Source organism: Melanostigma gelatinosum, assembly GCF_949748355.1.
Source record: "Melanostigma gelatinosum genome assembly, chromosome: 12".
Taxonomy (NCBI): Eukaryota; Metazoa; Chordata; class Actinopteri; order Perciformes; family Zoarcidae; genus Melanostigma; species Melanostigma gelatinosum.
Genome location: NC_136645.1, coordinates 22,701,004 through 22,715,871, shown reverse-complemented (window position 1 = coordinate 22,715,871; position 14,868 = coordinate 22,701,004). Strand labels below are relative to the sequence as shown.

The window sequence follows — 14,868 nt, the reverse complement described above, 5'->3', positions numbered from 1 at the left end:
GCTTCCCTTTTCAGAACCGTAGGGATCCAAAATATGGGTGCAGAGGATACATTTTGTAGTCTTGAAGCTCTTTTGCCGACTCGGATATTCAGCCGTATTCATTCCGAGTATACGGCAGTGGAGAGGGGCCGAGGCTGTGGAGAGGATATGGCCGGGCATTAGAGGCTTGTGCGGAACGCATCGTGGTACATGTAGGTTCCGGCTCAGGGACCACGAGAACTCCGCTTCCTCGGTCAATACAGCACACACTGAGGAATGTATTGCTTCTATTTACCATCCCTTTAAGACCTGGCAAGAGGCCGTTGTTATCCGACACCTACAGTGGCAAACATAACAAAAAAACTATTATTAAATCATCTGAGCGAATCTGAGAATACCAGTCAACTAATGTAAAAAATCATGATGAAACACATCCACAAGCCTGACCTTTGCCCCCTCTTAATCCTCATAACATTTAAACACTAAAAACAATAAATGTCCGAATGGCTACTTTCAGAAGATTTGTGAGAGGACACAAGTAGATTACACACACACACACACACACACACACACACACACACACACACACACACACACACACAGTCAAGATGCCAGCTTCCAATCAGAGCTGTAGTGTAATTAGTGCCTACAGGCACTGGGTAGGAAGTGCAGAGAAGGAGACAAAGTTGAGCTTTGACAACCCCAATCAAGCTGAATAAAATTGGTTCATTGTAAGACAGATTGTAGTGTTTCTGTCAGGCTGAATGTCTGTGCATGACTGACATTCATAATACACTTGTGTGCAGTTTTCTTTCCCATATTACCGATAAATGTGCCTGTTCTGTAAATGTAATCTCAAATCAGACGGAGACGTCTCTTGCTGGTGATATGTTACAACCAATTCACTTTGAGATGGCTGAGCAGAAAAGTCAATGCTTCGTTAATTTTACATTTAAATCCAACATATCCCATAGTTCCTCCTGTCAATTAAAATATACATCAGCCTTTGTATGTCTTCAGTCATATTCTGTCTCTTTGCAGTTTTGTGTATATTTGTAGTCATTCTTTGTGTATGTTTGCAGTCATTTTGTGACTCTTTGTAGTTATTACCCATCTCTCTGTGGTTTTGTGCCTCCTTGTGGTTATTTGGTGTGTTTTTGTAGTTGTTTTGTGTATCTTTGTTGTGGTTCTGTGTCTCTTTGTAGTTGTTAATTGTATCTTTGTAGTCGATTTGTGTCTCTTTGTAGTTGTTACGAAGCTCTCTGTGGTTTTGTGTTTCTTTGTGGTTATTTTGGGTCTCTTTGCGGCAGTTTTTATCTCTCTGTAGTTGTTTTGGTTTCTCTGTACCGTAGTCTTTTTCTGTCTCTTTGTAGTTATTTTGTGTATCTTTGTCGTCATTCTGTCTCTTTGTAGTTGTTTTGGTTTCTCTGTACCGTAGTCTTTTTCTGTCTCTTTGTAGTCGTTTTATGTTTATTGTGTAACATTTTGGAGGTGATGAACAGGGGAGGCCCCAACCCTTTGGGCCCCTGGTAAGCACCATATCCTGACAGGCCACCTGTGTGTGCGCTTAGGGTTAACACACACCCATCATCAATCGCCAACCTGGATTGTTGTCAATGCCAATATTTTTAAACATTCTCATTTTCTGCAATGCCTTTTGTATTAAGGCTAGGGAAGAATTGGGGTTATGACAAATAAACTATGGTTAAGATATGGTTAAGGTTTTTGGCTAGTGGCTAATATGATCAGTGAACAAGTAAATGGTAAATGGCAAATGGACTGTACTTGTATAGCACTCTTCTAGTCTTCCAGCCACTCAATGCGCTTTTAACACTACATGTCATAATTTACCAATTCAGACCCATGATACAGTGATGGCAGGGGTTACCATGCCAGGTGCCACCGGCCCATCAGGACGAACTGACATTCATACACCGTAGGCACGACTACGGGAGCAATTTGGGGTTAAGTGTCTTGCCCAAGGACACATCGACATGGACTAGCAGCTTTACCACTGAGCCACAGTCGCCCCCGTAACTACAGGTCTGTGACGGGATGCAAATTTGTGTCTACATGAACTACTACATGGACTCGTTACCCCTCTATCAACAATCCCAAGCTCAAAACCCCTTATTTCTGTCTTAACACATACAGCAAAGGACAAACAACCTGCTACATTGGAACTGAATGCTTGGATGTAAATCATAAGCTGCAGATTGGTCAAATAATAACCAAATTCCTACGATACTGGGCTGGTACTACAAAATCTGTTTAATGAAGTTGAAATTTATAAATCTGCAAACAGTTGCAGCTTTCATACAAATACAAAACACACAACCAAAACAATAAATAAAATGAACTCTCAGGCTCTGTTTTGCATAGTATTTGCTCAATGCCCAGGTCTTAGAATTGTAAGAAAATATGCTGATATTAACGTAAAAATGATTGAGGACATAATAAGTCAATAATGTAGAAAGCATCAAAATCGTGTCCATATATCGTACCATAAATCAAAAGCATAAAAATGATTGAGTTAGTATTGACCAATCACGTTTGAGCAGGCTTTGGTTGAATGCTGCTAAACAGTTTGTGTGGAGAGCAAAGGAGGCAGAACTAATTGGCCAAAATGTAATCTTGGAACCCATCAGCTTTTTATTAGCCTAGCTAATTGACCACAATGTGAAACAAGTGTGGTTGTAGTAGTCGTCCCAATTCTCGCATCTCAAGTTGCTAACTGGACTGTAAACAATGATCGACACATGGAAGAGGACGTCTCCTAAACCTGAAGCCCAAACATGTGGGCCGTTGCCCCCAGAGAGAGTCTTCATCAGACCGATAACAGATGGGTTTCCGAGATTGGACTGACATCAATATTACAATCACAGAACTTCTGCAATTTATTCCCTTGTCCTCGAATAACACACAACAGTACACGCCCACATTTTACAACTCAATTATCCAAACATGAGTTGCACCAAAAACGAAATTGTAATCAAAGCAGAAATGGATAGGTAATCAAAACTCAAATAAACCCCCGACAACACTGCTGCAGAAACTGTGGGGACATAACGAATGCTTCTATCACTTTCTGAATACAAAGTCTTTTGAGGCGGAGAGAACAGAATTAATTCATAAATGATTTCTATGTTATTGCCATGAATAATACCTCTGCATTTCCATAGACTTCGAGTTGCACATTAATTATAGATGCAATATAATAAATGTATCATTTGTTATAGTGCATCTATACTTCATTAGGTAGAATACAAACAAGAAGGGGGGGACAAAACCATACTCCAGTAGTAGGGTCAACCCTCTCAGTTGTTTAGTAGTTGAAGTGGGTTGAGCAACCGGTGAAGGGTTTCCAGATGCTCAACAGAATGATGTTGAGGCTCTTTTTGTGCCCAGAACTGTGCCACTTATGAATAATGTGATATTTGCTTGTTTTTTTTACATGTATTGCTGTTACAACTGATATTGTTCATTTAATTTCTATTGCCCATTTCATTGGCCTTGTTTTCAATTGTTGCATCAATTGTGATTGGTTCTTTAATCGATCAATTGTGTATACTGTATATTGTTTTCTTCTGCCTTGAGTGGCTCTTGAGCTGCACTAATGTCCTCTTGGAAGTAGTGTTAGTTTGTGTGTTTGTGTCAGCGCTGTAGTGGCCATATGTCTTTCAAAATGTTGTCGTTTGTGACGTCTCAGGTGACCATCTTAGCCTCAGCTGTGGGGATCTACAAAGCAAGCATCATGGTAACGGTTATTTTCATTGTTGATGAAAACTCACACTCAAAAATATGCGGCAATGTATGAGGTTAATCGTCATTTCATAAAATCGGGCAAAAAAAATTATAATTAGCAGAGGCTGAGGTATGTTTGCATGGTGGTTCAGTTAGCTGTTAGCTTATAGCTAAACCGTCAAAAACTCCAAAAGTGGACAAACTGTTTTTCACCCACTATGTCTCGGGCCGCAGAGCAGCGGTTAGGGATAAGTGCTAACACAAGCTCTTATACCACTTGTAGCCCCCACCGCCCAAGGGCCGGTTAAGAGTAGTGAGTGAGGAGTCAGTTAATAGCAGTATGAAACAGCTAACAGAAGGTGTTTTGAGAGAGTGTGAGTCACCACAACAAGTGAAGTTTGCTGGACCAGAATGCAAGATTAGCCATGGACAGACACGGAGGTGCACGCTCACTCGCACACAAGCGATCTAACACATGATCCTCCTGGCTAATTGTCGAGATATCGTGTCATCGCTAAAGGTTATCTAATCGAGTCTAATTTAAACTAATCATGAACGAAGGAAAATCAAGGGTCTATGGACACAGCGAGTTGTATGACATTTGTCTCTCAATTTAGAAGATCAGCACAAACTGTTCTCTCTGCAGCTGCAATCCAACAATATTAGAATCAGTAACTGCTGCATTCACAGTATTCTACGCTGAATTTTAATAAGAGCTGCTTCCGCAAACCTCTCCGAGGAAGAAAGGGAATGAAGTGATGTGAACGGAAATGAAACACCGAGGCTGATTAAAGCTCGGACTGCTGCATCCAGTATCTCATCTGCAGATATGCACGGTGTATTATCTGTGTGCTATAGGGGTTGTGTCATGATGGTGGAGTACAGTGAGTGTGTCTTTGTCTGAGAAAGGGAAGGGGGGGGGGGGCACACAGCAGACTGAAGGGTGAGAACAGTAGGGTGAGGCAAGTAGAAAGTAAGTGAGGGACAAGGAAAGAGAGGGGGAGAGAGAGAGAGAAACGTGGCTGTCAGCATGTTTCCTACTATGCTGGGGATTAAACAGCTTTTATCACGTCAGCATACACTTGGACTAACAGCTCTCTCTCACACACACACCAGAAATATCCTCAAACATCTCCTCGACACTGGGGTTCATCGACAGCAGGAGGTCAGCCGATGAGGGAGAAAAAGAAGATGGATGCCACATATCTCCACAAACACACACACACACACACACACACGCATCACAAACACATGCAAACATCAATGTGTAACATGTCAGCAGTTCAAGGGAATGGCTGCAGTCTTTCTTCCCTTTCCTCTCTCTTTCACACGTATGTATCGACGGCCATGTTAGCAGCAATGGAAAACTCTGTGTGTGTGTTTCATGCTCCGTCGTTGGATGTGGACTACAATCCCCAGATAATACATCGATCGGTTTAAACCACCTGTTTAACACTGGCTTGGGTGGTGCTGTGCTGGCTGACAATACGTTTGTTGTTGTTGGCTACTAAATAATCATTGTCATTCATAAAATTTCAAAAATACTCTGAATATATTATAAAAGAGCAAAAGGTCCTGACTGGTCCAGACTGAAATATTATGCTATATATTCGACGGATTGCCATAACATTTTGTAAAGACATTAACGGTCCCCCAAGGGAGGCATGCTAATGACTTTGGTGATTTCTTTCTCCTCTAGAGCCACCATGAGGCTGACCATTTTGGATTGGACTGAAACAACTATTTGAGGGACTGCCGTGAAATTTGATTCAGACATTCATTTTCCTAAGACAATGAATTGTAATAGCTTTGTTAGTCATCTGACGTTATTTTGTGGCACCATCATTGGGTCAAATTTTCAGCTGGTTAAATATTGTCCAGTAAAGTGTTGCAGGAATGTGTCCTGAAACCCGGAAATTAGTAAGCATTTTTTCCCTTGTTTCCTTGTCAGTATATTGTTGTAAATACAACCCTGATTACCAGATTTACCACAGTACTTTCACCTTATTTAAAAAAAGAAATGTATGGGTGGTATGTCATTTATTACATTAAATATTGGTTGAATATAAAAGTTATTTTTTTTACATTCAATTACATAATAAAACCTGCAATTTTAAGCCTGATTATTTCTATTAAAGTTTTTAACCATATTTATAGATGATTTAATTATTTTCACAAGTGTAAATATCTTTCATTAAATTTGAAATAGCCCAAAAAATACAAGAGATATCTTGTAAAATGAAAGCAAAAAACTATATTTCAACAATAGAAACTGTACTTCTATGGGTCAATTATTTACCGTTATTTTACAGTATTTTATTGCCGCCCCAGGTGCCAGAATATTACCTTTTTTTTTAATTCAAATGTTTAGCAAACTTAAAGAAAAGAGCTACATATTTACATTTTCAGTCGTGACGCCTTTAGCTTTTCATCAACAGTAAAAGCATCTATGGATAAAACAATGATAAAGTTTGAAAAATACACAGAATATATATATATATATATATATATATATATATATATGTAATATATGACAACCGTATTTCTTTAAAGGTAAACCATTTTTTATGGGAGGTATATCATTTTATTACATTAAATATTGATTGAATAAAAACATTTTTTTACATTAAATTACATCATAAAACCAGAGTCAATTGTTGTTTTTGAATGGGTTTTTGGCTCGATGCCTGAAATTAGAAATGCGGTTAACACAAGCAGCGTGTAGGATTTAGTGGCATCTCGTGGTGAGGAACTGAACGCCTCTCCGCCCACTCCTTACTTTCCAAGCGTGACGGAGGGCCGACAGCTTCAGCTAAAGCAAAAACACAAAAGGCCTCCTCTGGAGTCAGTGTTTGGTTCGTCTGTTCTGGGCTGCTGTAGAAACATTGAGGACTCTGTGCAGAGGAGCACTCCCATGTAGATATTAAGGGCTCATTCCAAGCTAACAAAACAATAACTATTCCTAGATTGTTAGTCTATGGCTATATGGATGCATCCCACTCTGATTGATATGATGCCAATGAAGGCTCAGGCTGAGTCAGGCAATCTTAACAGCTTTAAGAGCAGCGGCACACAGTTGGTTGGTTTATTTAGGAAGACGGTGTAACAATATCCAAAGAGTCTGAAGGTAAATGCGTTTTCACCGATTGGAAATAATCACATGCACACTGCTTTTGATTCCATTCAAATAGAAAGCAATATTTATTTTCAACATTGACTTTCTTCTGACACTCTAGCAAATTGGTCGCAGCACATCGGCAGTCTTCACGCCAGCTTCGGATACAGTAACCTGAGACAAATTATTTCTAAACTCCACTAAAAACAAGACTGGGATTAACAGCAGACACGCACACGAGTTGGCCGTCTGTAATGCAAAGACATTATGATGATTTTAGGTTGTGGTTTTTTACAGACTTGGGTTTAACTGTGCATTTTGTGACTGCTTAGTCTGTAATGCAAGTATGTCTACATGAAAAGATGTACGAAGATATATTATATTCGCTAATGCTAATCGCGGTTAGCATTTCCCCATTGGCCGTAATGTTAAAATTAGCTTAGAAGCTAGCAAGTCGGACATGTACGGTACCTACAGTTTCATGATGTGGTGTGTTGAAGGACCCAAATGCAGACGCAGGACAGCAGAGTTCTATTGCAAACCAAGATGATTTATTTCTCACTCAAAAACACGCACACAAAAAAACTCTTGGAACAAGTTTTGTAGAACTGTAAAAAAAAAAAAAAACTGTTTAAAAAAAAACTGGGAAAAACGGTAATACCGTAAGTCAACTAGGAGGCGTCTCCACGTGCTCCGCACAGGTCCAAGCCGGAAAGTGGCTTACGGTAATCCCTCTGATCCGAGCCGGAAAGTGGCTGGATAGACACAGGATCGCTATTGATCGCTGTCGCTGTCGCCTTCGTCCTCCTGTGCACTAAAACCATCAAAGTCCTCTTCTTCAGTGTTGGAATTGAACAGCCTCAGAATTGCTTCGTTCGTGCTTTCAGTCAATCTTTCGTCAGTGTCACTTTGCTCCCGAGGCAAATCCGCCCTTGCGCTGTCATCATCTCGCAGTAGTCCAGCCTTTCGGAAGCCGTTGGTGATAGTGGATTCTTTCACACTGCTCCACGCTGTTAGGATCCACTGGCAGACTTGAGAGAAAGTTGCTCTTCGCATGCGGCCAGTTTTTGTGAAGGATTTCTCTCCGTCAGTCATCCAAGCCTCCCACTGAACTCGGAGTGCCACCTTAAATGAACGGTTCACACTAATGTCAAGGGGCTGCAAATACTTTGTTGTGCCCCCAGGAATCACAGCTAGAATAGAGTTCGTCGTCTTGATGGCTGCTTTAACAGAATCCGTTATGTGGGCTCTCATGCTGTCCAAAACTAGCAATGCCGTTTTTCTGTGAAAAAATCCCCCTGTTCGCTTCGCGTAGCATTCCGTCAGCCATTCCTTCATTACGCTTTCTATCATCCACCCTTTCTTGTTCACTTTCACGGCGATTCCTTTCGGGAATTTTTCTTTCGGCATTGTCATCCGCTTAAAAATCACCATGGGTGGAAGCTTTTGTCCGGATGCTGTGCAGCCCAGAACACACGTGAAATGCGTTCTCTCATGGCCAGTTGTTTTGAGCGTGACGGAAGACTCACCCTTTCTGTTAACAGTCCTAGTGAGAGGGAGATCAAACGTCAAAGGTACTTCGTCCATATTTATGATGTCGTCTGGTCCAATGGAATTTTCGGTTATATGTCTTTGCGTGTATTCGCTGAAGTTTGTAATTTTTTCCTTGAAGTCGGGAGGGAGTTGCTGACCAGCGGTCGTCCGTGTTCTAATCGACGGGCCCTTTCGTTGCATGAATCTGAAACACCAAGACGGTCCACCTCTGAAATCTCCAATGTTATTTTCGGTGGCGAGGGCTTTAGCCTTCAGTCGGATTTGCACGGTGGAAACACCTCGACCGTCTGCTCTCTGTGTGTTCACCCAATCCTCAAGAGTGTTTTCAAAACATTTATTTCTCTCACTCAAAAACACGCACACAAAAAGACTCTTGAACAAGTTTTGTAGAACAAGTTTTGTAGAACAAGTTTTGTAGAACAAGTTTTGTAGAACAAGTTTTGTAGAACTGTAAAAAAAACTGTAAAAAAACAATAAAACTGGAAAAAACGAGTCTGCATTTGGGTCCTTGAACACACCACATCATGAACCGGGGAAAATCCGCCCCTGCCCTTGCGTTGTCGTCCTCATTACGCTGTCCCCTTAATCTCGTACTATCCCAGACTTTCAGAACCCGTTGGTGAAGGTGGATTCTGTCACACTGTTCCGAGCTGTTAGGATCTACTGGCAGACTTGAGAAAAAGCTGATCTTCTCTGCTCATAGCTCTGAATAGCATTTACGGCTAACTGGCTTGCTGCTGTTAGACCAGAACCGGAAGTTGCGGTTGTTGTTGTGGCGGAGAAAAGCTACGAAAAAATCCGTATATAAAGCGCACCGGACTATAAGCCGACGCCTCAAAGCGTGGGGTAAAAGGTAGCGGCTTATAGTCCGAAAAGTACGGTAATGACATAGTAAATCTTATTTTCTAATCATTAAAATAAAGCACTTAATTAAAAAAAAAGAAATTAATGGAATTGTCCTGCAGCTTTAAATTCACAAGATAGAATAACCAGACAGGTTATTGTGTGTTTTGGGCTTGTACAGCAAATGAAACGCCTGAAAAATAAAGCTTCTCCATCACACTTTCGTGCAATCTTCCTTTAAATGCACACACAAAGAAGAGAGGCACACAAACATAAATTGGGACAGGAATATTGCAAGAGAATAGAAACCGTGTACTTTAACGGCGATAAAACGGCTAAAGAGTCCAGTTCATGAGCAGATGGAGGTCGAGTAAGAAATTAATGCAACGGAGAGCAGACCACTGTGTTACATTTCACTCTCAGTGGGTACCGATGCCCATGGCCTTCATTCCATTTCCCTGTAGTCCGTCCACCACACACACACACACACACACACACACACACACACACACACACACACACACACACACACAGCTGAGAGCTACATTATTCCCTCACCGCTTCGCAGGCCATGGAAATATTGTGAATTTACTAACCATGACCCAGAAATACACACATACACTCCTTTAGTGCTCCCCCCTCTCTTTCTTTCTTTCTTTCACACACACACACACCACATAGACAGCCCTGGCATGAACAGAAACAGAAACACACACACACACCTCCTGACGTGTGGACGGAGGTCGGCGGATGTGTGTGTTACTGAACACGTGGCAGTCGGTTAAGCTTTTCATTTATCTTTCCAGCAATCGTCCAGATTTTCATTTTGAATCACAATATGATGCAAGTTGCCTCACGTGACGTCAGGGCGTCTTTCTCCGGTGCAGTGAGCGTTAACAGCCTATCTACATTTTAAAAAGAAGAAAAGAAAAAAAGCTAAATTTAGATAAATCTGCCAGCAGCAAGGGCTTCACGTATTACTCTGAGTGACATAACACTTTTCTTTTTTTTTGTGAGTGTTCAGAAAGCAACAATGATTACAGATATGTTGAAAAGAAAGCTTGTTTGATGCTGCTGAGGTTCCATGTTTCACTTCTTCGTGGATGATATAGTTTTCTAAACATAGTTCATGTGTTCACGCCCCCTGTGCATGAATGAGAAATGATCCATACTGATGCATGGAGCCAAACTAAAGCATCTGTGAGCGACTGAATGTTTATGAGGAGTTTCCCCTGAGCATTGGGATCCTGCGTCGCAGAGGCGGAGCGACACTGCTGTCACACATCACTCATTCATGGCAGCACACTGACACACTTCTGTCTTTGTCCCCGTTTTCTGGCCTCCGCCAACGCTTAAACAGCAATGTGCTTGAAACGCAATCAATGTCAGCGCGCCGCATTCACATTTTCTACATCTCGTCTTGTTATTGCAGGTGCACTCAGAAGGGAGTTTTTTTATTGACTTTACTGACAAACTCCTCAGCCACTACCGAGAGCCAAGAACCTCTATACCTACAGCTTAACAGTGAGGTGCACATTCATTTGTGATCCATGACCCATTTTACTGACCCCTTTTCATTCCAAAGAAAAATGTGTTATTAACCACCCAGACAAATTTGAATAATAAAAAAAAATGGGCAAGTATCTACAGTGAGGTGTAAGAATTGTGAAAAAATGAGCCGTTTTCTCTGCTCTGAAACGCCGGGGCCACTGACTGCTCTTAAACCATGCCCAATCGTGGTGTGAGGGTTGAATACATGTTACACCAAGCTCCTCTACAGTTGCATTTCTGCCCCCAGAATTCTGGGACCTGTAGTATTTAACCAACTTTAACCTATGACAAATGACTGTTTTCAAGGTTACATGGAATCTATTATGAATGTTACTTGTACCTTTGTGTTGTTGAGCCTCTCCACTTTATCAATGTCCTCTTTCTTCTTCTCCTCTTTTTTCTTTTCACGCTCCTTCTGGGAAGAAAAAAAGGGAAAGATGGTGTAAGAAGTGGCATATTTGCAACAGCCTGCACTTTACATGTTTGTCATAGCATCTGCTAAAGCCACATATACACACACACACACACACACACACTAAGGTTAGGCCCATAGAAATAGAACAGTAGATGGGACATCTCTGTTCAAATCAACGTAGCAGAATGGTCAGAGCGGCGGCAATTTTTATGTGTAACTTTTTATGTGACCATTGTAGCAGTCGAACTTCCACATAAACTCAATCGACTTATTGAAAATCGCTGACTCACTGAGGTGAGGTTTTGCAGTGACCACGAAAACAAACAGTAGAGTAGTAACATTACAAGCTAGACCGCTCGCTATCGTACCCGCGGCCAGCTGGCTATTTAGCTAGCTTGCTAATTCCACCATGCTTTAATGGCCAGCTGGCTTGTTTAGCTAGCTTGCTAATTTCTTCACAATTGAATGCACAGCTGGCTAGTTAGCTAGCCCACTGATGTGTTATTGTGACCATAACAACTAAAAACAATCGCCATTTTCTATTTTATGAGTGACCACAGAAAACCGCTCAATGTCCGTTCTACTCCAATTCAATTAATGGTCAGGCCAATATGGCTTTTAATGATATCAGTAATAATGCACATTCCTATAAACTTAATCTGACTGAATCCCAATGTAATTATGATTTAATATTGTATTCATATGCTTAACGGTATAGATACAGCAAGTTATTTCCGCAACATATCTTACAGTGATAACTCTGTTATCTGTAATACCACAATTAGCATATAATACTGCTTAAGCATGCAGAAAGAAGGCAATTTTCTTCATTATATCACCATTCGACAACCATTACAATATTCTGAAGGAGGGAACATGGGGCCTAATGGTAATGATTTCTTGTACCTAATAGCAGGTTCAAAACAATTAGATCTCGCTCAGTAATGTGATTTTAATGCACTCACAATGCAGACCTAATGTGCAGACATTATTAGCGTACGGAGAGTTGATGTAGTGTTTGCAGGTTAATGGTTCCGTCTTGCTTTGTTGTATGCAAATGAGCCGGTGCTGATGCCAGCCACCAACAGGCTTTAGCTAATGACTGTCAGGCTGCCAAAGAGAGCAGCTTTAGCTTAGCGGGTTGCAGCCTACAATCTAGCCATTATAATAACAATAGCGGTCTGATTCTCTCCGCGTCTCCCTCTGTCTCCACTCTCAATGCAATTAATTTACTGGCTGTTTATGTGCAGTAGTAGTTATTTATGATTGGGTTATTTGTCTTAAGAACATGATAAACAATACTACATAATCATCAACATTTACAATGATGCAAATCAGCATGAAGATTGACAGGATGGATCTATTATTATTCTACAGTCACTATCTTTTGTGAGTGTGCATTGTTTTTCTTTCTTTTCTTTTTTTTTTTACTTCAGACTAATGGACTAGAATATTAAAAAGCCAAATACAGCACAGTGCACAGCAAACAGAGAGACTGAGCCAAATGTCAAGGCTAGCCGTCGGGGATAATTATTTTATTCTTTTCGCTTGAATTTGAACTTTTGAAGTATTTTTTACGCAGACTTCATGGCAGTGGAATGGAAGCAACAATGGCAACTGTTCACACATGAACAGAAATACAGATACTGCCGTCTATTCCGTTTACACTGTTCATTTAACAGCTCAGCTCATTTAAATCAAGATTGAAGACCTTTCTGTTTGCTGCTGCCTTTAATTGAACCACGTTCAATTAATATATTAATTAATTTCCTGCATTTCTGTATTTTATTTCTTACACTGTTTTTTAATTGTTTTTAAATCTCCTTTTCTTTTGCCTTGTGTTTTGATGCTTTTAATGGTTTTATGTGAAGCACTTTGAATTACCTTGTTGTTGAAATGTGCTATACAAATAAACTTGCCTTGCCTTGCCTTACACCGCTTGACATCTTCAGCACAGAGCATCGGCTATATTTTGGCTGAGCTTCTGTTGACATCTTTGAGGCTGTGGCAGGCACCAAGTGTCTGACACTATGAGCTCATTAGACAATTTCTTTCCAGCAGCATTAGCAGGCTACTAGTATTATACTCCCATCGGAACCATCACTAATAAATCACAGCAAAATTACAGCTGGGATTAGAGCAGTCATAATTCGAAAATTCGAGTTGACGATTAATTGTAATACAAATAATTGGGACGGACGATTTGATTGTCTTTCTTTGTTGATTTTACACCGGGCTGGCAACCTTTTTTTAGTTTGGCTTGCTGAAACTGAAAACATGGTAACCATTTTTAGTCACCTTAGCCTATCTTTTGAGTAATTAAGATAATATCCAGTTACATGTCCATTTATATTTTGAGTTGAGGTGTTTGCTGTTTGAGGTCCCTATTTGTTTATGTTAAAAAGTGGTTGCCATCGGTAAGGAATTAGTTGCCAATTTCTCAAGATGGTTGCCAATGGCGAACTGGAAACAGTTCCTGTCGAGCCCTGTGTGCACAGATTTATTTTAAATTTCTTGTTTTCAAAGTTTTATGTAGACCGACCACATGTAACGGGTTGTTTAAGGTGGCTTGATATAATTTTCAAAAGTTAAGAAGCAATGAGGAAACACAAAGCCAGTGAACATGCAGCGTTTATTCAGAGAGAAACTAAAACCCTGACTGTACACTTCCTCTCTCACAATACGCACTGAGCTAATGTATTCCTGAAAGGACCCACGCTGCTCTCATAGTACCATGGCTGTGTCCCGAATCAATTACTTCTCACTTTATACTGGACTACTGTATATATAGTGGGGTTCACCATGTTGTACTGCTGTCTGAATGTATAGTGAGAATTATTACACCCTATATAATGGACTCAGAGCATCACACAATGCATCGTGAGAAGAAGCGGTCACTAACCAAGCATTATATACCATGATGCATTGCGCTACAGGAAGAAAGGCAGGCAGGTGAAAGGAGGGAAAGCCGCAATTGGGAAGAATCAATTATGTTGTGGTGCGGAAATAATATTTTTAAATGTGAGCAGAGCAGCGCATCACAACACAAACGGCTCAAAGTACTTTGTATTCATTCATTCATTTAGAGCAAATGCACTTATTGCTCCACAACGACAGCGCTCCATTCCTTCCGCTTTGACCTTTCACCATAAAAGCCCCAGACATACAGTGTACAATGGATCACTGCTTACCAGAGGTCACTTAAATTCACACTAAGAACACAACAAAATAGCTGAAACTATGTATTCATCACAAAAATGCACATCTGTATTTACAGTATTATGGACGTTGATCTGGCACTTGTGCGACAGCAGTGATGTAAGCAACAGTGCAGAGAAAATAAGCCAAATAGTGTCCACTATAAATCCAGAGAGCCGTTATCGGCGCCTCTCTGACATCATCTCGCCTCGGACGGCAACGAAATACCGTCTCATATGAGCTGGAACAGAAGAACCTGCCCGGCAACAGTAAGATGTAGATAGGTAGACAGATTTTTTAAAAGCTGATGGAAAAACACACGTAATTCACTTTCCACACGTACCCACTCGCATCCGAAATGAAGGCACAGAAAAATAAACCTAATAGCCCAATATGATCAGAAGCTGAACATAAAATGTTAAACTGTCCAACAATGATGTTGACAGAGGAATAGAGCTGAAACAAGTGG

The 14,868-nt window shown here is 40.7% G+C and overlaps 1 protein-coding gene across 2 annotated transcripts in view; it reads right to left on the bottom strand.

The window, feature by feature from the left end:
- The window catches only part of LOC306785440 (stromal membrane-associated protein 1-like), a 110,056-nt gene that overhangs the window by 38,963 nt on the left and 56,225 nt on the right, over positions 1–14,868 (bottom strand). The window contains exon 5 of one of the 2 annotated variants that reach the window (XM_079279816.1): positions 11,127–11,201. In XM_079279816.1, coding sequence (XP_079135942.1) covers positions 11,127–11,201 — 75 coding nt within the window. The remainder of the gene's footprint in view (positions 1–11,126; positions 11,202–14,868) is intronic. The other variant, XM_079279817.1, reaches the window with a different exon arrangement.